Source organism: Tamandua tetradactyla, chromosome 9, assembly GCF_023851605.1.
Source record: "Tamandua tetradactyla isolate mTamTet1 chromosome 9, mTamTet1.pri, whole genome shotgun sequence".
Lineage (NCBI taxonomy): Eukaryota > Metazoa > Chordata > Mammalia > Pilosa > Myrmecophagidae > Tamandua > Tamandua tetradactyla.
The window spans coordinates 36,788,599-36,816,195 of NC_135335.1; the positions used below are offsets into that span (position 1 = coordinate 36,788,599).

At 36.4% G+C, this 27,597-nt stretch overlaps 1 protein-coding gene across 3 annotated transcripts in view; it reads right to left on the bottom strand.

Annotated features, from left to right (window-relative positions):
- SYN2 (synapsin II) overlaps positions 1 to 27,597 on the bottom strand; it is a 228,848-nt gene that overhangs the window by 78,822 nt on the left and 122,429 nt on the right. Inside the window, exon 1 of one of the 3 annotated variants that reach the window (XM_077116516.1) lies at positions 21,524 to 22,059. The exons of the other annotated variants lie outside the window; for them this stretch is intronic. Coding sequence (XP_076972631.1) covers positions 21,524 to 21,603 — 80 coding nt within the window. The 5' untranslated portion in view covers positions 21,604 to 22,059. Of the gene's footprint in view, positions 1 to 21,523; positions 22,060 to 27,597 lie in introns of those variants that run through there. 3 annotated transcript variants of the gene reach the window in all.

Below are 27,597 nucleotides of genomic sequence, written 5' to 3' on the forward strand. Positions count from 1 at the left end.
ATTGATTTTTTCTACTCCTGAGAAATACAAATCTTTGACTTATTTTAATGGAGCACCTCTCTTCAAATTTCCAGAGGATTGACTAGCTACTGGTGTTCATGTTATATTACTGTAAACAAAAGAAGGCTAACTTCTTTTAATAAACCTTATTATTATTGCAATCCCAATTGCAACTTGGATTTAAAAAGAGAGAATGTTATCCAACATATGGGTAAGCTGACAATGACAAAATAAAAAATATCATTTATAAAAATGTTGGTATCAAGAATTTGATAGTATCACCCTCTCACTTGATGGCCTATTGATAATCAAGATCTACTGCCAATTTTATTTAAATATGCCAGAGAATAACTGGGAATTTTATTTTTGCTTTTGGAAACATGATTAGTTCTTCACTTGTCATCCTTTCAAAGAACAGTAGAGAGGACACCTGAGCCTCTCTGGCACTCTCTTTAATTTCAAAGCTGCCCTTCTCCTCCTGTGTGACTCTGATTGTATTGTCACTCAGGCAATTCTATCCATCTCCTACCTAAGGGTATGCTTTTCCCCAGAACACAGAGATTGCTCTAAAGCAAGGGCACATAATCCAAGCAAGTCCAATCAGAGTCGTTCCTTAAGAGTTGCCATATGAACACAAAGGGATGGCTAACCTATTCCTTTTGTCCACAGGCTGTAAATACAAAGGCTCAGGGTTGCTGCCAGACAGAGAGAAAGCCAGTCTATAGTAGGATAGGATGAGGCCAATTAAGAAAAGCCATGACAGGCAAAATTGAGAGATAAAAACAGAGAGGGATGAAAACAGAGATAGAAAAATGAGATACAGGGCTGCAATGATATTGTTTGAACTTTTTGCCTAACACCAAATTTGTACTGTTTGTCAAATTTGTACTAAGTAAAGTCTTGGAGTTTAAAAAAAAAACAAAAACAAAAAAACCAATTCAAACTCATTAACCTGAAAAATCCAGTTCATTTTATCATTACTGTTTAGACACACTCCTTTGAAAAAAAGTCTATTATTCAGCTCTGTTATAATGAAACTCTATAACTCTTTAAAAATATTATAATTCTCATTCATTTACTCATTCAACAAAGATTCATTAGATTAGGTATCTACTCTTTGTCCAGCATTTGTGCAAAGCACTGGGTGAGGGTGCTTCGAAGAAGAAGGAGAGATTTCTTAACACAAAGAAGAATAAAAATAAAATTAGTGTTAACAGTACAGTAGATTACTTATCCTAGAGTCCAAGGACCAGCATTATATTAACGAGATTAATAATAGCTAATATTAAATACTTCATAGCACTCACAAGTCACTGTGCTAAGCACTTTATATGTCTTATTCAATTAATCCTCACATCAATCATTAGATAGATAACATTGTCTCCTAATTTTACAGGGAACTAAGGTACAGAGAGATTACGTAACTTGCTCAGGGAAGGTCATGCAACTAGTGCATGACGGATTTGGGATTTTAAATCAGGCAATTTGACTCCAGAGTGGATCCTTTCAGCCACCTTACACTACTACTGCTAAAATATGGAATTATTCAAACGGACGTTTTGAACAGTGTCCATAAAAAAAAATCTCACAATTGTACAAAGAATTTTCTAAAATAGTCACTTTTATGTATGCTTTTCTATTTTATTTTTTAGATTAAAGTTTTGTAATTTAAAAAAATGCTTGAGCATGACAAATTTCTACTACTATTTAAAATGGATGCTTCCAAAGAAGTTTGACTTTTGCAATAAAAATATAGCAAAATGCTGGAAGGAAATAAGAAATAAGTTCTTAAAAATGGATACTTAAGCAAGATATAGTTTGGTATCTTTCTCACTAATAACCACCCATTATAAACGTAAATCCTCTTCTTTTATTCACTGTGGTTTTCAAGAGAAAAATGTTTAAAATCTTTTCCTTAACAGCTTCTAAATAACTCTCCAAATCTTGAAATTAAAGCTTTCAGAATTTCTTTTTAGCTAAGGCATATACACTTCTAAAACTTCTTTTTTATTTTATCATACCTTACATGAAAAAACATCTTTTAAAATCCAGTGTACTCTTTTGGAGGTAGGATACCTAAACTTTAAAAATATTGGTAATCTAAAACAGATTCTAGGCAATCTTCATAATTAGTTTCTATTTGTGCTATAGTTGTACTATAGTACTTTTTAGTGATTAGGATAAAATGGGGAAATTTTCTCAAAAGTGGTGAGCAGGTGTTAATTTGTGTAGTTTAGGAATTCATCTGGATTGCATTTTCTTCATTTGTAAATGAAGGGATTTTACCACAGGACTTCTAAGATTTTTTTCAGGCTCTGACAGTCTAGGAGTTAAACAGTGAGTAGAACTTCAATATGAGACGTGGAAAGGAAATTTCAAGTAAAGTGCTTAAGTAAAAGTTTTGCAGCCTGAAAGCGCATTCAGAAAGCCCTGATGAGAGATGGTACAGTCATGGTTTAATATGGGATATGACATGGTTGAGGGGAAATGACAAGGCAATGGCAATAAAGCTGAAAGATGGGACGGAGCCAGACAAGTTTCTTGCTCTGGTTTGCCAATGACCCCAAGAGGGGCCTCCAAAGACCTAAGACCTGTGAAGTTAATAACTTGAAATTCTGGGAATGATGAAGCAAAAACTTTGGTAGTATTCTCATAACCTCTCTCTAGAAGAGAGATTTCTACATGAATCCTGTTTATTTCTACTTTGTGGGATTTCCTAAGATAAAGCTGAAATCCTCAGGCCATGGGAAGTTTCCCTCTTTGTGTCCACAATTTTGGTATGTGGCTGAGTTCACTTGAGTGGGTTAAAGTCTCCAACAGAGAGTCTGTCTGTATCATTCATGCGTATGAAACCTAGACTAGGAAACTAAAAGTATACCATCAAATCTCATTCCAATGCCAGAATGTATCTACAGTGTTCATAACTAAGGGTCATCAGAGAAATTACCACTTCTCGGGGTTTTTCTTTTGTTTTTTTTTTTTTTTTTTTCATTTTGAGACAGCTGATTTTTAAAAAATGGGCCTAAAATTGCCATCCTTAACTTATTGTTTGTTTCTGGTTCTGCCCACATAAAACCAATCTGCTCCTTTCTTGTACAGGGCCACCACCCTGTGGGGGACAGTGAGCAGGCCCTCCTCAAACTTCACTTCTTCAGCCTTCAATGCCCCTGTTCTAAAGAACATTCCCCACATGACATGGTTTTCAGTCTCATCCTGAAGGCTTCCCTTTAAAAATACTCCATTTATATTCTTAGAGTATGACCTGTAATGAAGTTAGAGCACAAATTTAGTGAAATTCTTCTGGATTGGGACATCAAACCTGAGTAAATTGGGAAGTATTGGAAATTGGACAAATCTGAGTTTTTATTCAGTGTGGCTTTCTCTGGACAAACGTGATCCAGAAAACATAATCTTAGAGAAATGCAATTCTGTTTGTTTCTTTAAAGTAATGAATTTTAATCAGACCCAGTGTTAACTGTTTAAATTTGTCATCATTTTATCAAATTATAATGTAGAAAAACTAAATTTTATTAATTAGAATCCTCAAGGAGCTATAAACATTTCTCCAAATTTAAAATCATTATTTGTCTAAAGGAAGAAATAGTTCAAGCACATGGAAATATTTAAATGATGTAATAACAAATATCTGTTTATTTATCACATAAGTTTGTCAAATATTAATATTTTTCTATATTTTCTTAAGATTTAAAAAAATACAGCATGAATATACATAGTTGAATTCTTGCACATTTCTCCTCCATTCCATCTACCCACCCCCCAGGAAAACTACTCTGAATTAATGTTTATTAAGTCCATATATGCATTTATATAGTTTTACTATATGTATACATATCCATAAGCTATCTATAATATTGTTTCACTTGTTCAGGGTTTTATATAAGTAATGCTATTCCGTATGTCAAAAACTTGCCTTTTCCTACTCCATATTATGTTTTTGACATGTATTTATAGTAATACATAAAACTCTGGCTCATTTACTTTTATTTTTGAATACTCTACAATTTATTTATCTATTGTCCCAATGATGGACATTCAGGTTATTTCTGAATGTTTGTCATCGCAAATAATGCTGAATTGATTTCCTTGTATAAAACTCCTTGTACAAGTCTTTTCTTTTTAAATGTCCTTTTTACATTTTATTTGTATTCTTTTTGTGGTTACCCCTAATTTTTCTTGATAATATGCCTACTTTACTTACCAAAGTATAAATGTGATCAAACCTATACTCACCTCCTTAACAATATAAAGTATGCCTTAAGACTAATCACTCTCTTCCTGTTTTTCTTCTCCTCCCATGGTACATATTACTATGGTCCAATATTTTAATTTCATCTTGTTTTTATATTCACTGAATTGGTCATTATGTTTGATTTTATACAGTTACATTTTTTTCTGTTCCCTTTTTTTAAAGAAATTTACTCACACTTACCCATTTCCCTACTTACTATTGCTTTTTTTCATGTCACTACTTCCTTTTGCATTCAACTTTGGACTTCCTGAAGAACATTCATTTTTAGTAGTCTTTTCAGAAAGGAGCTCTTAGAATAAACTTGATGTCATTATTTGTCTAAAATTATCGCTCTTTTACTCTCACTCTGTGATGAAGGTTTAGTGAGGTGGAAAAGTCTATACAGAGGTGGCTTGCTTTTTCCTCTCAGTCACTGAGGACATTATTCCATTGTTTATTTTGCCATTGAGAAGTCTTATCCCAGTCTAATTATGACTCCTTGTAGGATATCTCTGCTTTGTCTTTATATGCCCTTAAAATCTATTTTTTATCTTTAATGTTTTACAGTTTCACTATAATATATCCAGATGTGGCATTATTTTAGCTTATCCTTTTGTAATTTAACGTGCTCCCTAATTGATGCCTTTCATCACTTTTGGAAAAATTTCAACCATTGTCTCTGAATATTGTCTCTTCTGCATTCTCTCTATTCTCTCTTTCTAGAGCTATAAGTGAACATATATTGGACCTTCTCATTTTATCCTCTATGTCTCTTAATCTTGCTTTCATATTTTCCTTCTCTTTGTCTCTTGAGAGTTATTATCATACATAATTTCAGTTTTATCTTCCCTTTCACCAGTTTTCTCTTTAACAATTTCTAAATTTGTGTTTAAGCAAGCCTATATATTTTTTAAAAATATTTTTATTGTGATATCTAAATATACCATACAATCCATCCAAAGTATACAAACAGTGGCTCACAATATTATCACATAGTTGTGTATTCATCATGATCATTTTTAGAACATATGCATCACTTCAGAAAAAGAAATAAAAAGACAAAAGAAAAAATCCATACCTCCCATAACCCTTACCCCTCCCTCTCATTAACCGCTAGGATTGTTATCTACCCAATTTTTTGTAACCGTTCATTCCACCTATTATTTATTTATTTTTTGTCCTTATTTTTTTATTCATCTTTCCATACTTTGGATAAAGGGAGTATCAGACACAAGGTTTTCACAATCACACAGTCACACTGAAAAAGCTATATAGTTGTACAATCATCTTCAAGAATCAAGTCTATTGAAAGACAGTTCAACAGTTTCAGGTACTTCCCTCTAGCTACTTTAATTCACTATGTACTAAAAAGAGATATCTATATAATGCAAAGGAATAACCTCCAGGACAACCTCTTGGTTCCATTTAAAATCTCTCAGCCACTGAAACTTTACTTTGTCTCATTTCTCTCTTCTCCCTTTTGGTCAAGAAGGTAAGTAAGCCTATATATATTTTCAGTTTTAATGATTATACATTTTTTTGTGTTTCTAGGAACAAAAGAAATTTGCAGAGATGAACAAAAATGTATTTGTTATATCTGCCTTACTTTTTTCATGATCTCTAGCTCTTTCCTCATGCTTTTTATTCTTCCTTGTCTTTAATCATTTTAAACACACTAATTTCATAATCACTACATTGTTTTATCATCTGAAGAAGGTTTGTGTTAGCTTCTCCTAGGCACCCCAGGGTATCACTGGGTGGATCTACTTTTTTGTGTGTTAATTAATCAACTTGTGCGACCTCAAGCCACACAGGTAACATTATGCAAACTCCAAACCCTAGTGAAGACCTATCTGTGGTATGAATTCTCAGAGGGAGACTTTTTATTTCTACCTAGAGCATAGGCTAAGAAGGACACCTTTCTTGCGTCTATGAATTAATAAGAAGATACTTTTTTCCCATCTATTATTTTATTTAAGGTCCTAGTCTCACTTGTGGGTCTCAGCTTTAACTCAGGTCTTGTAAACACCCAAGTCTTCACCTCCTGTTCCTGTAGTATTAACATGTGGGGTATTAAAACTCAAGCCCCACGGTTACCAAGATGGATATCTCATGAAGGCTGATACAACCTCAGCTTATAGGTTTATCACTCAGTTGTTTTTAGTTTCAGCTTCTAGAGATTCCTTTTACTTTCTTACAAGTTCAATTATATATTTTACACAATTTTATTTTTTTGTCCAGCGTTGTTAGGAATGGTGGAGAATTTTCAGATTATCAAGTTCAAATTATTGCTGGGAGCAGAAAAAAGAGTGTTTTGTTGTATCACCCAAAGTACCCAGCCACAGATAAGTTCAAAAGCATACTTCAGTTCAATCCAGTAAACATTTATTGGTCCCTACAACAAATGAGGCTCTGCAAGATATAGTCTTTCCCTAGTCTCACAGAGTTTGTAGTGTAGTAGTAGAAAAATAGTAACAAAAAATATAGAATATAAATCAAATCATTATAATAACACAAAGTTATATTTATCCATTTATTAAAAAAACATTTATTATCTACTATAAGTGAGATGCTGTTAGGTGTTAGAAATGAAGAGATAAGGTATATATACCTCTTTCTAGGAACACTGTCTAGTGTGGGGATCAGATACAGGTAATCAAAATAACAGTATATAAGTACAAAGCTAGAGATAGACACTCCCTATTATGGAAGGAACCTAATCCAGCTTGGAAGAGTCAGGGTAAACATCCCAAAGGAAGGGGTACCTGAGCCCATGCTATATTAAATAGGAGTTAGCCAGGTAAAAGTGAAGGAAAGGGGGCGGGCCACAGCAGCTCAGCAGGCAGAGTTCTCACCTGCCAGGCCAGAGGTCCGGTTTTGATTTCCAGTGCCTGCCCATGCAAAAAAAAAAAAGTGAAGGAAAAGGATTGGAGCAGGGAATTCTGGGCAAATGAACTGCATAAACAAAGGTATGAAAGTGAGAAACAACATGGTATAAGCAAAATTGCTATGCATATAATGTGAAGCAGGGAATGATGGGAGAAAAAGCTAACACAGGGTATTTCAATGAAAGGAGATTGCATAAGGTTGGAAAACAGGAAAAGAGTATTGAAGAAGGTGGCATTTAGGCCAGATCTGGAAAGATGAGTAGGATTTTGATAGGTGAAGATGAGGAGGAGGAAGCAAAGCCTAAAGGCAGGAAAACACAGGGTGTTCAGTACCCTGGAAGAAAACACAGGATCATGAAGGGGACATTGGGAAATGAGAACAGAGTGGTAGATTCCTGCCAGACCACAGAGACCTTTTAATGATTGATGACTCCTAGCACAGAGGCTGAGATATATTCCCTTAGGTAGGAGCTAGAGGCCTGTGTAAAACAGAAGAAACAGAAGCTAATGAGGAAATTGCGATTATAAACACCTATCACCTCCAAGGGCTTGGAAGGCCCTGCAAAACACACCTGGTCATGGCATTTGGCTGCCTCTGAAACACACAGCCAGACTAGCCAAGGGACAGGAAACATCTGTGCCACCATGGCCTGCCTGAATCCGCTCTTTCTCTATCCTTCTTGGCACCACAAAAACTGGGAACAAAACAAAGGCTGAGGCAAGCCCCAGCCTGGGTCCCAGAGAAAAACAATAACAAGAGGTGGCCAACCTGATTTACCAGTGGAGAGGGGAGGTGGACCCTGTCAGTTCTCACTTAGGGGAATAAAATAAAAGACTCATTGTTACTGACTTCTTCCCTTGGGAAATGAGCCTTAAAACAGTAAACTGTGGTTAAAAGAGCATCAGGGGATTGAGAAAACCCCTAGAATGAGCTGGGACTCAGCATCAAGGGATTGAGAAAACCTTCCTGACTAAAAAGGGGAAGAGTGAAATGAGACAAAATAAAGTGTCAATGGCTGAGAGATTCCAAACAGAGTGAAGAGGTTATCCTGGAGGTTATTCTTACGCATTAAATAGATATCACCTTGTTAGTCAAGATGTAAGTGGAGAGGCTGGAGGGAACTGCCTGAAAATGTGAAGCTGTGCTCCAGTAGCCATGTTTCTTGAAGATGATTGTATAATGATACAGCTTTCACAATGTGACTGTGTGATTGTGAAAACCTTGTGTCTGATGCTCCTTTTATCTACTTTATCAACAGACGAGTAAAACATATGGAATAAAGATGAATAATAGGGGGAACAAATGTTAAAATAAATTTAGATTGAAATGCTGGTGATCAGTGAGGGGGAGGGGTGGGGGGTATATATGAATGAATTTGTTTTCTGTTTTCTTTTTATTTCTTTTTCTAAATAGATGCAAATGTTCCAAGAAATGATCATGATGATGAATATGCAACTATGTGATGATATTGTGAATTACTCATTATATATGTAGAACGGAATGATCAAAAGTTAAGCATGTTTGTGTTTGGTGTTTTATAAAAATTTAAAAATTAATTTAAAAAAAGAAAACATCTGTTAAATGGAAAAAAGAAAAGAGTACTCATCTGGAAAGGAAACCTGGGTTCTAATGCAGATCTTGCTGTGTGTATCTGGCAAGATGTTTCAATTCTTAGTCTCTGCTTCACCATGTGTATTGTTAGGGAAATTGAACTAGACTAGTGGTTTTTAAACCATGTTCAGTAGAGCTCCAGTAAATCTCAGGGAACCCCTGATCCCACTTCAACGAAAGCAGTGCCATCTTTTTTTTTTTTTTTACCGGTTTTATATATAGGGTTCTACATAGAACTTTATTTGAAAAAGACATTTAGCTACTTTTAAAAATCTGAAAATCCCTGAACTAAATAATCTCTAATATCCTTTTAGACTTCAGTGATCTATGAATTTGTAGTTACATAAGTTACTATTAGGGGTCCAACTGGGAGTTCCCATCTTGAAGTCACTTGGGACTGGGACTGCATAAAGAACTCAAGGTGGGGGGAAGGTCCAGAAAGGGAGAGCAAAGGCAGGTATGGAGGGGAGAAGGAGAGGAAATGAACATGGGAGAAACATCAAGAAGTGGGAGCTGTGGTGTATACATACCACACCTCGGCTGCAAGAAAGAATGAAGTTGTGAGGCATGCAACTAGGTGAATGAAACGTGAGGACAGTATACTGAATGAAATAAGCCAGAATTGAAAAGACATACTATAATGCCTCATTAATATGGACTAAATATAATGTTCAAACTCTGAGAATTGAACTTGAGAGCATAGATTATCAGGTTGGGGCCTATTGTAAAGGTTCCAAGATTGTAAGCTCTTACAGCAGTCATATCTATTCTGGAATTGTAATTGTTATTTCTAAATTCTGAGATGCTGAGCTCTTTGGGTGTAACCTGGTTGTTCCCTGGAACTTTGAGCATTTGTGTGACACCTGAGACTCAGAGCTAGAGCTCAGTAGCTATGAAAGTCAGCATTACCCCATACAGCAACTGCTAAAAACACGAAAAAGTGATCAAACTTCAATTAGAGATATAAATAAAACTGATCTGGGTAGAGCCAAGGTAAATCAAACTAAAGCGTAAAGGATGATATTGACTGTATTTTAAAACTTCAACTTCTTTGTGATACCAAAGGAAGGAATGTTCATGTGGAGCAAAATTTATATTTTTGGTAGTACACTATCTAATTTAACTTGTATAGTCAGCTTATTCTAACACCATAATTATAAGGAACCACGAATAGGGAGTGAAATCTTGTTGGTTTGTACAGGTTGGTGTGATGCCGCAATACATCCTAGAATAAGCTGGGTAGAAGATCGAAAAAGTATTTGCAAAGTCCCCATGAGGGACTGGGGAAAGAGGTGGAAATATTAAAATTTCCCATCTGGGGAACATCTGATATTCTTGCAAGCACTGGGGACTGCCAATTTGATGGGACAGGCCCTCAATCTTGGAACTTGCCCTTATGATACTCCTGCAAAGGAGACCCTAAGCCTACTTATAATGATGCCTAAGAGTCACTCCCAGAGTGACTCTCTCTCTCTGTATATATACACATATATATTTTATTGTAAACAACATACAAACATACAAACATTCTTGAAATACAAACACTCTATATATGGTATACAATCAATGACTCATAATATCATCACATAGTTGTGTATTCATCACCATGATGATTTGTTTGAATATTTGCATCTCTCCAGGAAAAGAAAGAAAAAAGAAAAAACTCATACATACTATACCCCTTACCCCTCTCTCTCATTGACCACAAGTATTTCAATCTATTCAATTTATTTTAACCTTTGTTCCCCCTATTATTTGTTTATCTTTCATCCATGTTTTTTACTCGTCTGTCCACACCATAGATAGAAAGGAGCATCAGACACAAGGTTTTCACAATCACAACACAGTCACAGTGCAAAAGGCATATCATTATACAATCACCTTCAAGAAACATGCCTACTGGAACACAGCCCTACAGTTTCAGGTACTTCCCTCAAGCCACTCCAATACACCATAATTTAATAAGGGATATCTATATAATGCATAAGAATAACCTCCAGGATAACCTCTCGACTCTGAAATCTCTCAGCCACTGACACTTTATTTTGTCTCATTTCTCTCTTCAAGAAGAAGAGAAGGTTTTTGGTCAAGAAGGTTTTCTCAATCCCTTGATGCAGAGTTCCAGCTCATTCCAGGATTTCTGTCCCACATTGCCAGGGAGGTTTACACCCCAGGGAGTCATGTCCCATGTAGAGGGGGGGAGGGCAGTGAGTTCACTTGCTGTGTCGGTTTAGAGAGAGAAAGGCCACATGTGAGCAACAAAAGAAGTTCTCTGGGGGTGACACTTGGGCCTAATTTTAAGTAGGCTTAGTCTATCCTTTGCAGGGATAAGTTTCATAGGGGTGAACCCCAAGGTCAAGGGCTTGGCCTACTGATTTGTTTGTCCCCACTGCTTGTGAGAATATCAGGAATTTTCCAAGTGGGGAAGTTGAATTTTTCCTCCTTACTCCCCATTCTCCCAAGGGAACTTTGAAAATATTTCTTTATTCACTGTTCAAATCACTCTGGGATTTATCGGAGTATCACACTAACCTGGACAAACCAATAAAATCTCATACCGTATTCAAGGTTCCGTGTACTTATGGTGTTCCATTAAACTTACCATAAAAGTTAAATTATGAAATGCACTAGTCAAAATATGAATTTTCACCAAATAAAGATTTCTCCCTTTAGTCTCACATAGAAGTTGAAGTTTTAAAATATGAATGACCATCTATTTTCAACATCCTGCAACACTGATATTTCTTTGTTTATCTTCATACAAAAACATTTTTTAATTTGCACATTTAGTCACCACATTGTACACTCTAGGCATTCCTAATTTATATCATCTCAGTTTTTTCTGTCTGTCTTTCCTTCTGGTTTCATAAATGCCCCCAGCCCTTCTCCCTCTATTATTCTCTCATCCAGCTTCATTCAGTATACTTATTGAGCTATAATTAGATTGTATTGTGCTATCTATTTCTGAATTCTTACAACTGGTCCTGTTGCACAATCTGTATCCCTTCAGCTCCAATTACCCAATCTCTACCCTATTTATATTTCCTGATAACCTGTGTTCTTAACTGAAGTTCTCCAAGTTCACTCATTAAAGTTAGTTCTTATCAGTGAGACCATACAGTATTCGTCCTTTTGTTTCTGGCTATTTTCAATCAGCATAATGTCTTCAAGATCTATCCATGTTGTTACATGCTTCATGACTATATTCTGTGTTATGGCTGTTTAATATTCCATCATATGTGTATATCACATTTGTTTAGCCACTCATCTGTTGACGGACATTTGGGCTGTTTCCATCTCTTGGCAATTATAAATAATGCTGCTATAAACACAGGTGTGAAAATGGCCATTTGTGTCCTTGCCTTCATGTCCTCTGAATAGATACCTAGCAATGGGATTGCTGGATCATATGGCAATTCTATATTTAGCTTCCTGAGGAACCACCAAACTGCTTTCCACAGTGGTTGTACCATTATACATTCCCACCAACAGTGGATAAGTGGATATGCCTCTTTCTCTACATCCTCTCCAGCACCTACTGTTTTCCGTTTTTTTGGCAGTGGCCATTCTGTTGGGTGTGAGATGATATCTCATTGTGGTTTTGATTTGCATTTCCCTAATAGCCAGTGAAGTTGAGCATCTTTACATGTGCCTTTTAGCCATCTTGTATTTCCTCTTCTGAGAAGTGTCTGTTCATGTCTTTTGCCTATTTTTTAATTGGTTTGCTTGTCTTTCTGTTATTGAGTTGAAGAATCTCTTTATATATTCTGGATACTAAACCTTTATCTGATATGTTGTTTCCAAATATTGTCTCCCATTGCGTAGGCTGCCTTTTTACTTTCTTGGCTAGGCTCTTTGATGCACAAAAGTGTTTAATTTTGAGGAGTTCCCATTTATCCATTTCTTTCTCCAATGCTCGTGCTTTGGGTGTAAGATCAGAGAACCTCTTTTGTTGCTCAGATATGGCATCTCTTTGGAAGCCAACTCCACAGGTGAACTCACTGCCCTCTGCTGTACATGGGACATGACTTCCAGGAGTGTAAATCTCCCTGTCAATGTGGGACATGATTCTCATGGATGAGCTTGGTCCTGGCATTGTGGGAATGAGAAAGCCTTCTTGATCAAAAGGGGGAAGATAAATTAAACAAAATAAAATTTCAGTAGCTGAGAGATTTCAAATAGAGTTGAAATATCTTTCTGGAGGTTATTCTTATGCCATATATAGATATCCCTTTTTAGTTTTTGGTGTGTTGGAGTAGTTAGAAGGAAATAACTGAAATTGTTGAACTGTAATCCAATAGCCTTGATTCTTGAAGACCACTGAATAACTATATAACTTTTTTTTTCCCCATGGGCAGGCACTGGGAATTGAACCCGGGTCCTCGGGCATGGCAGGCAAGCACTCTTACCTGCTGAGCGACCGTGGCCCCTATATAGCTTTTAAGGTGTGACTGTGTGATTTGAAAACCCTGTGACTGACACTCCCTTTATCCAGTGAATGGACAGATGAACAAGAAAAAAAAAAGACAAAAAATAAATAATAATAGGAGAGTATGGGGGTTATGGGATGTTTTGCGTGTTCTTTTTTACTTTCATTTTTATTCTCCTTTTTTTGCTCTTTTGTATTTTTTGTTATTTTTATTCATTTTTTTTTTTTTGAGTAATGAAAATGCTCAAAAATTGATTGTGATGAGGAATGTACAGCTATATGATGATACTGTGAACCACTGATTGTACACTTTGGATGATTATATGGTATGTGAATATGTATCTCAATAAAATTGTGGTTTCAAAAAAAAGAAGTAGGCAATTGAAGGAACCAGGTCTCAAATAGACCCCAAAGTTTTCCTGACATTGATAAAATCAGACAACCTGAAAAGTGAATGAAGAAAGGGCTTCTAGATAGAATTGTGGAATGTGTGTAAAACTCTGGTTACATGTCTTCATGCAAATAATTAAAACCACAAATAATGAGGGTTGCCTCTACATGTCACAGCACAGCAATGTAGCAAAAAATATTTTTACAGAGAAAAATTACTGTTGCAGAGGGAGTGGGAGAAGAGCTGGCAAGATAACCAAGAAAAGCTTATTTATTACTTTATTCGATTATTAACATTTATCAAATTTCTACTAGGAGCCAGGAACTGCTAGGTTGCTGGGGTTACAGAAATGAAAAAAATACTATGCTTGTCTTCAAGGATCATAAAATGTAGAAGAAACATAACATGTAAGCAAAGTGAGATGGGAAGCTCAGTTCAAAAGAGCTGAATGTTCAAAGAGAAAGTATAAGGAATACTAGCTGATTTCAACAGTAGCTAGAAAAAAAAGATTATTTTTTTTTTACCCTGACCAAGAAAGGACACTTGGCACTGTTACAGAAAAGAAGCCTGATTCTCTAGGGAAATAAGCAGGTCCATTAAAGGAAAATAGTGAGGACAACAATGAAGATTAGAAAAGTCAGACTGACAGAGGGGAAAACAGGAGATTGTGGAAGTTTGCTTAATGTGTTAAACCTGCACTGTCCAATACAGTAGCCACGCCACTGAGCACCTGAAATGTGGGCAGTATGAACTGAGATGTGCTGGGAGTGGAAATACACAACCAATAAGTATGAAAATACTGTAAAGTATCTCAATAACTTGTTTTACATTAATTATATCTTAAAATGAGAATATTTTTGGACATATGGTAATATCTAAAATATATTATTAATCTCACCTGTCTCCTTTTATTTTTTTCACAGCTGCTTAAAATATTTAAATTTCATATGTGCTGCACTTGCAATTAGCATCATATTTCTATTGGAAAATTCTTTGTTAAACCTTGCCAAAAGCCCAGTGCTTGGTGACAGCATATCCCTATAATCAATCTCCTTAGGATACAACTAGACTCCTTAATGTCTTCACATTTTATAGGGGGCCAACAGCATACTGACTACTTAATAATCTTGCACAGACAAGATCTATGAAGGAAGAAGAAAAGTGAAAAAGTCATTCTATTTTGCATCTAAATACCTCTTTCATCATAAGCACGTGGGACTTTCAGCAAGCTTTTTCATTTCTTTTAGTCTGTTTCCTCATCTGTAAAATGGGATAAGATCACTTTCTACCTGTTTTTATATTTTAATTTGAAAGTTAGGCAGGGTCCAGATTATTATCCCCATTTTAAGGGTAGTAAACTAAGGCTGGAGAGGTTTGTTTGCAAATGGACATAAAACTGAGCTTCAGACTTAAGGCCAACATTGTTCCATGACTTCACACTGCCTTTCACACAATAAACAGTGAATTCCTACTCTTGCTTTTTTAGTTAGCTTTTCCTGTATACATCTTATCTCTCAAACCAAATTAAGATCCTTGAATGCAATTATCCTTGTCATATTCATCTCTGTAACCATAATAGCATCTAACACCTTTCCCGGAGTAGTAGCTCAGAAGTACGGTGTGGCACAGAAAGCCAAGACAGAAGAACTGGGAAACCTCGTTACCAGACAAAGGCCATGGATTCTTCTGCCTGACATGCTCAATAATCAATTCCTGAGACACCAGGGTTTCAAAAAGAGAGTTTATTACTAGGCATGTTGTAGGAGAGCAGATGGCCTAGCAGCCCAAAATCTGTCTCCCCAAACTCCAGTAATTCTGATAGTTTTATTAGAAAAAAAGATCCGCAGGGTTTAGGATAATGAACACAGCGGCTCCAGATGACATAATTAGAGTTGATTTAATTATTCAACACGCAAAGACTGATCACCTGCTTAGTCACAGAACATGTGCAAGAAAATGACAGAGAGGTATAGAAAATGACAGAGATACAGGTAACTTGTTAAAGACTAAGCTACTGTGCATGTTAGGCAGGCCTACTTTGATTGTATCCAGTGTTGGTTATCAAGATAACTTTATATTTGGGGTGAATTCATTCTGGGCTGACCCAAGACCCTTCGTTAATAAACATTAGAAGCTGTCTTTAGCGATTACAAGACTCTAAAGTTGAAAAACTAGATAGCTGGGTACAATTGAAGGTTAGTCACAAGGTTTGTACAATCACAGAGGCAGAAGATTAGGGCTATACAATCATTATGAGAGATCAAGGCAGCTGAATTACATTCAGAGATTCCAGGAATTTCCCTCTGTCTACTCCAATATACCAGAAAGCAAAAAGGAGTATCTATATCATGATTCAGGAATCAAAATCATTTCTTAAATCCTGATTTCTCAGTTACAACCTCATTTTTTTTTGGAATCCTCGTCTTGAATCCTGTCTCTGGGGAAGATGCCACTAACTTCAGGGCAGGAAGTTCCATCCTCTCCTATAAGGACAAAAGGTAGAAAACACAGACACACAAGAGAAGATTCAAAATTTGACAAATGAAGTTGACTTGACAATTACAGCTTTAAAGCAGCATTTTAAGCAGGTTATATAACAGATTCTGGCACTACCCACTTATATCATCAAGAGTGCTGTTGGTTCCAGTTCCTGACATTATTTGGAAGGGTGGACTGGGATAGAGTTAGTTCTCTGTCTCTCAGGGCCTTTGTAAACAATAAATGATGAGCTCTATGTGAGCCAGCACTGAAGGTACAAAATCCTGAGTAGTATATCTGAAATAATTTCCAGCATTTCTTTGTAGATTTTGAGACCAGATTTAAACAAGATAGGACATTCCTTTTTCTTCACACTATACCTTGGTAAGGGTAGCATCTAGATCTTGCTTACTATGAATCTAAAGCAACTAGCAAAGCTGTCATTCAATAAGTAAATGCCAAATAAATCAATGGTCATTACTAGGAGAAACTGCTTTGTAGTTTTCTATAGGAATAAAATCTGGATCCAATGATCCCATATTTGGAAGCAAGGAGAAATAAATCACAGAGAAGGTATATCTTATGTAGTTTTATTTATTTATTTATTTTAATGCATCTATTATCTATATAATAATATAATCATTATATAGATACTCCTTTTTGCTTTCTGGTATATGGAGTTGACAGAGGGAAATTCCCAAAATCTCTAAATTGTAATTCAGCTGCCTTGATCTCTGATGATTGTAACAGTCTTTATCTTTTACCCCCTGATTGTACAAACCTTGTGACAAAAACCTTCATTTGTACCCAGTTATCCAGTTTTTCAACTTTAGAGTCCTGTAATCACTAAAGACAGCCCCTAATGTTTATTAATAGAGGGTCCTGGGTCAGCCCAGAGCTAACCCAGCCCAAGCCCAAAATTATCTTGATCTAACCAAAATGGGCCCGCCTGACTTTAATTTACAAGTCACCTACACCTCATTCCACCATTTGCTTACATACATTCTATGACTAAGCATGTAATCAATCTGTGCATGCTCAATAATTAGATTACCTCAAATTGTATCAGTGGGGCCATTGAGTTCATTATCTTAAATCCTGCCCATCTTTTTCTCTAATAAAACTATCAGAATTACTGCAGTTTGGAGAGACAGATTTTGGGCCACTAGGCCACGTGTTTTCCTACTACATGCCTAGTAATAAACTCCTTCTGTCTTTGAAATCCTGGTGTCTCAGGAACTGGCTACTGAGCGTGATGTGCAAAAGAATCCATGGCCTTTGTCCGGTAAAAACATCCACCTGATATAGTCACTCTACAGAAAAATCTTGGGTGACATTGATAGTACAATGATCTTTGCTTCCCCCGAAGTTTAAGTCTTATCAAGGACGCCCTAGATTGTTGGGCTTAGAGCAACATTTGCAATTAACAAGGGGAACCTTCTCTAAAATGTCAGGAATTCCTTTGAAAATCTTTATTGTGGAGAAGGATGTCTGTTACTTAATGCCTCCTCTCCCCCTTTCTCCACAAAACATATAAAGCTCACTCTGGATCTCAAGTTTCCCCAAGACTGAAAGAACTGGAGAGCGGTTCTACTGAAGTGAAACCTAAACAGTCGACATTCTGGACACTCTGAGGAAATACCTCTCCAACAAAATCTTCATTTAATATCTGATCATTGACCAATCACAATACTGGCCACAGTCAGTATTCTGTTAGGCCATCTTTTTCTCTCTGCATTCCTAGTTCCTTTTCCCATTTTTTCCCCCCAAGCGTGTCCTTATTCTCTTCCCCTCTCCTCCTGCCCTTTCTCTAATCCTGCTCCCCTTTCCATACTAGCAATCTGAAATACAGCATTTTCCCCAAATTCCCCAGTTTCAAGTCCAGAAATCTAATTAGGGAGGAGGTTTTCACTTCCTTTTCCCAGGAGTTCAGCAAGACCTACAATTTTCCTGTCTGGAGGCTATGAGATCATTATTGCCAGTCTGTGATTTATCTAGGGCCCCTCACAAAAGAGCTGACATGTGGCCCCATGAATCAGCTAATAAGCTCAGTCTCTTTTCTGCGCTATCATTAACGCTCTGATGCTAACTCAATGACTCATCAGGGCCCTGACAGGCTTAGTTGAAAAATGCCTAGTTAAAAGGACAGGCACTCATCTAAAAGAAAGTAACAATTTCAATTCAATTTAAAAAGTATTGAATACCTATTATTTGCTAGCAGGTACTGGGCCAGGAGATGGGGATATAAAGATGCACAAGGCCCTGCTCTGAGGAAGCCAACAATTATCCAGTTCAACAGAAGTTCACAGAATGCTTACTATGTGCAGCCTACTATAGTAAGTATAGAGAAAGAAAAATGGCATTCTGGAGAGCAAAAGAATACCCCTGCCATGAAATAATTTCTCATCCTAATGTAAAATTAGGGAGGCAAGCATAAAAGACTCTCAGCCAAAAATCCTCAGGATTTAAGTTTCTATGTAAATTGGAACTCTTGGACCTTTGCATACCTTTCCCCAAGAACTATTTGTTTAACTTGCTGAAAGAAAATTAAAAAGACATAAAGAAGTCCAAAGGCAGCTGTGTCCACGAATTTGAAAGAATTAATATTATTAAGATGGCAATACTGCCCAAAGCAATTTGGAATGATGAAAATGTTTTTGTAATGAATGGTGGTAACGGTAGCACAACATTGTGAATGCAATTAACAGCACTGAAATATATATCTGAATATTATTAAAAGGAAAAATGTGAGATTGTATATATGGTGACAAAAGAAAAAAATTTTAAAAATCCATGGAACTACAATTCAAAAACAATGAATCCTAAGTTAAACCATGTACTTTAATTAACAGTAAAATTATAAAAATATGCTATCATCAACTGTAACAAATGTTCCGCACCAATGCTAGGTGTTGGTGGTGGGGTGGCATATGGGAATCCTGTATTTTATGTCTGATTGTTCTGTAAACTCACAATTTCTCTACTAAAGGAAAAAAAAATCCCAATGGCCTTTTCTTCAAAAATGGAAACTCTGACCCTAAAATCCATATAGAACTACAAGAGAACCAAGCCAAGACATATTTAACAAATGAGAACAGAGTTTGTAGGACTCATGCTTCCCAATTTCAAAACATCCTAAAAAAAGCAAAGTATCAAAACAGTATGGTATTGGCATAAGGATAGACCTATAGATCAAAAGAATAGAATTGTGAATCCAGAAATAAACCCCGACATCTAAGTCTAATAGATTTTTAACAAGGGTGTCAAGACAATTAGTTATGGATTCAAGTCCAAACCCCCTGTCCTGAAGATATAAACCCATTTATAAATAAGATATTTGAAAGTATTACTAGCTAAGGTAAGACTAAACTGAATGATGGTGGGCATTAATCCTATATGACTGGAGTTCTTAAGCAGAGGAACTTTGGACACAGGAGAAGATAGAAGGAGACAGATGGCAGTGTGACTGAAGTAGAGCTTGAGTCATGCTGGCAAGCCTCCATCAGAATGTTACAAACTTCAGAGAAAGTATGATTCTGCCAACACCTTGATTTTGGACCTCGAGCTTCTAAAACGGTGAGAAAATAAATTCCTGTTGTTTAAACCAACTGGTCTGTGGTTTTTATTATTGCAGCCCTGGCAACCTAAGATACAAGTTAATGGGAAGAGAACAATCTCTTCAGCAAAGGGTCTGGAAGAAGTGGATATACACATGCAAAAGAATGAAGTTGTATCTCTACCTCACACTGTATATACAAAAATTAACTGAAAATGAATCAAAGGCTTAAATATAAAAGCCAAAACCATAAAACATTTAAGAAGAAAGCATAGGTGTACATCTTTGAGACCCTGGATTTGGCAATGGATTTTTAGATATGACACCAAAAGCACAAGCAACAAAATAAAAAACATACAAGTTGGATTTCACTAAAATTAAAAACTTTTGTGCATCAAAAGACACTATCAAGAAAGTGAAAAGACAACAGTTTGGGAGAAAATATTTGTAAATCATATATCTGATAAGGCTCTAAAGTTCAGAACACATTAAAAAAAACTCTTACAATGCCACAACAAAAAGCCAATCCAATTAAAAACTGGGCAAAGGACTTGAATGCACAATTCTCCAAAGAACATATACAAATGACTAACAAGCACATGAAAAGATGCCCAACATCATTAGCCATCAGGGAAATGATAAAAATCCTAATGGGATATCACATTCACTAGATGGCTATAATTAAGAAAATAACAAGTGTTAGAGAGGATGTGGAGAAACTGGAACCCTCAAACACTGCTGGTGGGAATGTGAAATGGTACAGCTGCTGCCACAAAAAAATTAAACAGAATTATCACTGTACTCAGCAATTCCACTCCTAGGTACATACCTAAAAGAACTGAAAACATGTTCAAGCAAAAAGCTGTACATGAATGTGAATAACTGTACTATTCACAATACTCAAAAGGTGAAACCAATCCACATGTCTAACACATGAATGAATTAACAAAATTCCATACAATGAAATATTATTCAGCCATAAAAAGGTTTAAAGTACTGATACATGCTATACCACGGATGGATGCTGAAAACAGCATAGTAAATGAAAGAAGCTAGATGTAAAAGACCATATACTATGTGATTTATTTTACATGAAATGTTCACAATAAGCAAATCCACAGAGACACAGTGTAGATTAGTGGCTTCCAGGGGCTGAGGGGAAGGGTGAATGGGGAGTGACTGCTTAATGGGTATGAGGTTTCCTTTAAGGGTGATAAAAATGTTCTGAAAATAGATAGTGGTGGTGGTTACATAATATTGTGAGTATACTAAAGGTCACCAATGGTAAATTTTCCTCTGTATATTTTTACCACAATAAAAAAAAAAAGATTATGGAAGGGGAGTGGGAGATAAATATGACCTTTCTTGCTGAGGCATCAATTTTACTCAAAGGCTTTTACATTAAACAATTACAAATACTATGAAGTTAAATGCAAATTTTACACATATTGAAAAAATAAAACATAAGACTTCAAAAATTCAAATTTAAGGCCAGCAGCTAGTGGATTACATATAACTCTCTACTCCTTAGGAATACTTGGATGAAAAAAAAAAAAAAAAAAACACTGCATGAAGATACCAATATATAGAGCTAGCATGCTTATCTGAGCCACAATCATTCCTAGAGAATGGAACAGAGAGGAGTGTGATATCTTCTTTAAGATAATAACAGACAAACTAGGATTGTCATTATTGAGCTTAAAACTTGCATGAAGCCATCTACACAAGATAACCCTGTCACCAAAAGATTAGGCACTAAAGACCCCTCAACAGATCCTCCATTCATTTACGGCTCAACTCAAATCTTATTTACTCCGCAAAGCTCTCCATAGTCACTACAATCTGTATTAGATTTCTAAGGTTGCCATAACAAGTTACCACAAAGCACATGGCTTAAAACAAAGAAATTTAGTCTCTCACAATTCTGGAAGCCAGAAGTCCAAAATGAAGGTGTCAGCAGTACTGGTTCCTTCTGGACGCTCTGAGGGAATCTGTTCCATGCCTCTCCTAGTATCTGGCAATTACTGGCAATCCTTGGTATTCCTTAGCTTATAGATACATCGTTCCAATCTCTATCTCTGTTTTCACATGACCATGTGTTCTCTTTTTGTCTCTGTGTCCAAATTTCCTTCTTCTTATAAGCTCACCAGTCACTGGATAAGGACCCACCCTCATCCAATATGACCTCATCTTAACTTGATTACATCCACAAAGACCCTGTTTCCAAATAAGGTCATATTCACAGGTTCTGGTGGTTAGGAATTGAACATATATTTTAGGAGAACACAATTCCGAGATGTTCAAGTTATATGGCTAGCAGTCACCCTTGATTCCTCCCTTTCCCTCATACCCCATATCTAGAGATATCTAATTTTGCCTCTAAAATTAGACTTTGAGAGTCTAATTTTGCACTCTCAAAGTGCTCACTTCTCTCCATCTTTACCAACATCACCTTAAACTAACAACCATCATATCTTGTCAAACTTACTGTAATACTCTTTTCATTTTATTTTTTAATTTTATTTCTACAAATCTTTGTTCAAGAAAAGCATTTTTATTTCATAAAAATTAAATACGTTACCACATTAAGCCTTTTTTAAAAAGAATTAAATGAAAAAAATCATACAGCACAACCAGATAAATCAAATTTCAATAAGTCAGTGAAGAAAATGGGGCAAAAGAGAAACTGAGAAAAGGTAAGATGGAGTGGAGTTAGTATCCAGAATTCATACTGTAAAGTTCTGTTTTTTTATTGTATAGTATAACATATATTTACAAAGCAAAGAAATAAAAAGGCAACAGTTTTCAAAGCACTCTTCAACAAGTACTTACAGGACAGATCCCAGAGTCTGTCATGGGCTACCATACAATCCTCTCATATTTTTCCTTCTAGCTGCTCCAGAATATAGGAGGCTAGAGGGCTTAAATATTTTTTTATCATCACAATCGACTTTTTTTCTTTTTTGAAAAATAACATATATACAAAAAAGCTATAAATTTCAAAGCACAACACAATTAGTTGTAGAACATATTTCAGACTTTGACATGGGTTACAATTTCAGTTTTAGATTTTTACCTCTAGCTGCTCTAAAATACTGAAGCTAAAAGAGGTATCAATTTAATGATTCAGCAATCATATTCATTTGTTAAATCCTATCTTCTCTGCATAACTCCACCCTCACCTTTGATATTTCCGTACCTCTCTTTAGGGGTGTTTGGACTATGGCGATTCTAAATTTTTGATATTGGAAGGGTCCGTCACTAATATGGGGTAGGGAGATGGAACTAACTGACGTTCTGGAGAGGATGGGCTAGGTTTCAGGACTTATCTGGACCAGGGACCCATCTGGAGGTTGTAAGTTTCTGGCAAGTTACTCTAGTGCCTGGAACCCTTGTGGAATCTTATAAATTGTCCTAGGTGTTCTTTAGAATTGGCTGGAATGGTCCTGGTTGGGGGTTGGCAGGTTGTGATAGGTAGCAAAGTCTACCTGAAGCTTGCATAAGATCAGCCTCCAGAGTAGCCTCTTGACTCTATTTGAACTCTCTCTGCCGCAGATACATTATTAAATACACTTCTTTTCCCCCTTTTGGTCAGGATGGAATTGATCCCACAGTGCCAGGTCTGGATTCATCCCTGGGAGTACTCTCCCATGTCCCCAAGGAGACGTTCACTCCTGGATGTCATATCCCACATACAGGGGAGGGCAATGATTTCACTTGCAGAGTTGGGCTTAGAAAGACTGAGGCTACATCTGCACAACAAAAGAGGTCCTCCACAAGTAACTCTGAGGCATGCCTATAGGTAGGCTAAGCTTCTCTGCTACCTACATAAGCTTCAAAAAAGTAAGCCTCCTGATTGAGGGCATGGCCTGTTGATTTGGGTGTCCCTACAGTTTGACACAGTATCAAGGGATTCCCTGATGGTAAGGTTTAATAGTTCCATATATTTCTCCCATCCCTCACGGGACTTTGCCAATACTTTTTGATTTATCTACTTAGTATACTTTAGGATGTATCCAGGGATTACAACAACCTATACAGGATTAAAGGACCCCTTTCTTATTCTGTGCTCCCTGTGTTTCAATTGTTCGAATGCGCTATACAGATAGGTTGAATTAGATTATGCACTATAGAAAATTTCAGTTCCAGACCAAATAAACCTTTCTTCCATTAGTCTCAAAGAGTATGTATGGTTCTAAAATATGGACACTGTCTTCCTTACCCCTATGTCCTGAATTACCTTAACCCCAACGTGTTTGGCTTCATTCTTACCTCTAAATATCAGGTTATATATATATATAAAACAGTCTCTCATGATTCAGAAATAATAATCACCACTCGGACTTAATGTGTCTGCTCTAAAAGCCTACAATCTAGGCCCCTGTTTTCTTATAAGCATTTTCTAAAGCACATCATACCATTCTTGTTCTTTGTTTCTGGTTTATTTTATCTCACCAAATGTCCCACATGTTCACTCACATCGTTGCATGCCTCACGACTTTGTTCCTTTTTGTAGCCGCACAACCTTCGTTCAAAAGTATGTACCATCGTTCTCCAATCTACTTCTCCATCAATGCATCCTTCAGTCACCTGCATTCATCAGGCATCATGTAGAGGGCCCAAAGTCCACAGTCCATCAACAGTCTCAATTTTAGATAATTTCATTGTTCCCAAGGAAAAGAAAACCAATAAACACACCCTAGCCAACTAGATAATCTAAACCTCCTCTTAACTCTTGTCCCTCACGCCATTATTTACCTCTGCTGTTGCTGTGGTAGTGCTGATGGTTTCCTTTTGAACATAGCTTATAGCATGCAATAGCAGTTTTCCTCTTGTACCCTGGACTTAAACACTCTTTATACAAGAATCATATCTTTGAAGTAATTCTTACGAGAACTCATTCATGTTTCTAGTGTGAATGAGTGGGATATGTAGGTCTATGCAACTCCTTTCAATCCTGTTCATCTTCAATATGGTGATATTACTTACAGACCCACTAGAAAATCACCTTCACTCCTATCTATTCCCTTACATTGGAGTTCAACCTCATTAGCTTACAGTTCACCCATCTCTAGCTTCTGTGTATCTCTAAGTCCCCTATATTCTGTATTGTAAGCCTCTGATTATACCTTTATACTGGTCATAGACGTGGAATCAAACAGCATCTATCCTTTTGTATCTAACTCACTTCACTAAGCATTATGTCCTCAAGGCTCATCCATCGTGTTATGTGCTTCAGGATGTCATTTTGTCTTACTGTGGCATAATAGTCCATCGTATGTATACACCATATTTTGTTGACTCACTCCTCTGTTGATGGGCATTTGGTTTGTTTCCATCTTTTAGTGATTGTGAATAATGCTGTTATGAGCATCGCTGTGCAAATGTCTGTTTGTGTCGTTGCTTTCAGCTCTTCTGGGTATATACCAAGTAGTGCTATTGCTGGGTCATAGGGCAGCTCAACATTTAGTTTCCTAAGGAGCTGCCAAACAGTCTTTCATAGTGGCTGCACCATTGTACATTCCCACCAGCGGTGCGTAAGTGTACCAGTTTCTCCACATCCTCTCCAACATTTATAGTTTCTTGTTTGTTTAATAGCAGCCATTCTTATAGGTGTGAGGTGGTTATTTCCCTTATAGCCATTGAAAATGAATATATCTTCATGTGCTTTTAAGCCATCAATATTTGCTCTTCAGCAAACTGCCTATTCATATCTTTAGACCATTTTATAATTGGACTGTTTGTTCTTTTGTTGTTGAGTTGTACGATTTCTTTTTTTTTTTTTTTAATGTGGGCAGGCATCGGGAATCGAATCCAGGTCCTCTGGCATGGCAGGGGAGCATTCTTGCCTGCTGAGTCACTGTGGCCCGCCTGTTGTACAATTCCTTGTGGTATATACAGGAAATCAAACCTTTGTCTGATATGTGATTTCCAAATATTTTCTCCCATTGAGTTGGCTGCCTCTTCACCTTTTTGACAAAATCTTTTGAGATGCAGAAACATTTGATTTTGAGGAGTTTGCATTTATCTATGTTTTCCTTTGTTGCTTGCGCTTTGGGTGTAAAGTTTAGGAAGCTACCTCCTATTACTAGGCCTTGAAGATGTTTCCCTACATTTTCTTCTAGAAGCCCTATGGTGCTAGTTCTTATACGTAGGTGTTTGATCCACTTTGAATTAATTTTTGTGTAGCGTGTAAGATAAGGGTCCTCTTTCATTCTTTTGGCTATTGATATCCAGTTCTTCATGCTCAATTATTGAAAATACTATTTTGTCCCAGTTCAGAGGATTTGTGGACCTTGTCAAAAATCAGTTGACCACAGGGTGAGCCATGGTGGCTCAGCAGGCAGAGTTCTCACCTGCCATGCCAGACACTTGGGTTTGATTCCTGGTGCCTGCCCATGTTTAAAAAAAAAATCAGTTGACCATAGATTTGGTGGTCTATTTCTGTACTATCGATTTGATTCCATTGGTTAATGCGTCTGTCTTTGTGCCAGTACCATGCTGTTTTGACCACTGTGACTTTACAACAGGTCTTAAAGTCAGGGAGTGTTAATCCTCCCACTTCATTCTTCTATTTTAGGATATTTTTAGCTACTCGGGGTCTCTTTACCCTCCAGATGAATTTGGTAGCTAGCTTTTCCAAATCTTCAAAGTAGGTTGTTGGAATTTTGATTGGTACTGTGTTGAATCTGTAGATCAATTTGGGGAGAATTGACATCTTAACTATATTTAGCCTTCCTATCCATAAGCAGGGAATGTCTTTCCACCTATTTTGATTTTCTTTGATTTCTTTTAGCAATGTTCTGTAGTTTTCTGTGTACAAGTCCTTTATGTCCCTAGTTAAGTTCATTCCTAAGTATTTGATTCTTTTAGTTGCTATTTTGAATGGAATTTTTTCCTTAACTGACACTTCAGCTAGATCATTGCTTCTGTATAGAAATGTTACTGGTTTTGCACATCAATTTTATATCCTACCACTTTGAATTTATTAGCTCAAGTAACTTTGCTGTAGATTTCTCAAGATCTTCCAAGTATAGTATCATATCATCTGCAAATAATGAGAGTTTTACTTCTTCCTTTCCAATATGGATGCCTTTTATTTCTTTGTCCTGCCTGATTGCTCTAGCTAGAACTTCTAGCACAATGTTGAATAATAGTGGTGACAGTGGGCATCATTGTCTTATACCTGATCTTAGGGGGAAAGCTTTCAGTCTCTCTCCATTGAGTACAATGCTGGTTATCGGTTTTTCATATGTGCCCTTTATCATATTGAGGTAATTACCTTTGATTCCTATCTTTTGCAGTGTTTTTATCAGAAAAGGATGCTGAATTTTGTTGAATGCTTTTTCAGCATCAATCTAGATCATGTCATTTTTCCCTTTCGATTATACATATTTTGAGGTTGCCATATAAGTGAGGGCTGAGGTTTCAAGTCTTGTGTAATGGTAAGCTCTGAAGATTTTCTTCTGTGTTCATTATGATTATTTTGTACAGTTATTAATAGACACATAAGATTTTTTTCTAAGAACCTAGAATATGTGCTTAGTATGAATATAAACCAAAATGTTCCTCCAGGTTTGAATGGGGGGAAATAAAGTAAAGGAAATGATTTTCTAAAAATGCTACCTGGTAAGCTTTCTGTTTAAAACATGAGACTCTTCTACATATGCTGGCAGGTGACAAAACAGGTCATATGTAAAACAGTGGCAAATAATAAGAGAAAAAAGATCTTGGAAACAACATTTGGTTGTACAGAGTTTAAAAAACATATTTGTGGTCTTTGATATATTATCACATACATTATTAGAATCTAATTTTGTTAAAGCTATGCAGAGAGGAGAGTCTTCAAGAAATAAAATACTGGAATTTTAGAGCAGAAGGCAAGATGATTTCAATTACACTTTAAGAATGACTGAACAGAATTGGAACTGAAACCCAGACCTGCTAAACTTATACTATATTTTTCCAAATCAGATGAAAACATTAGTGTTTAA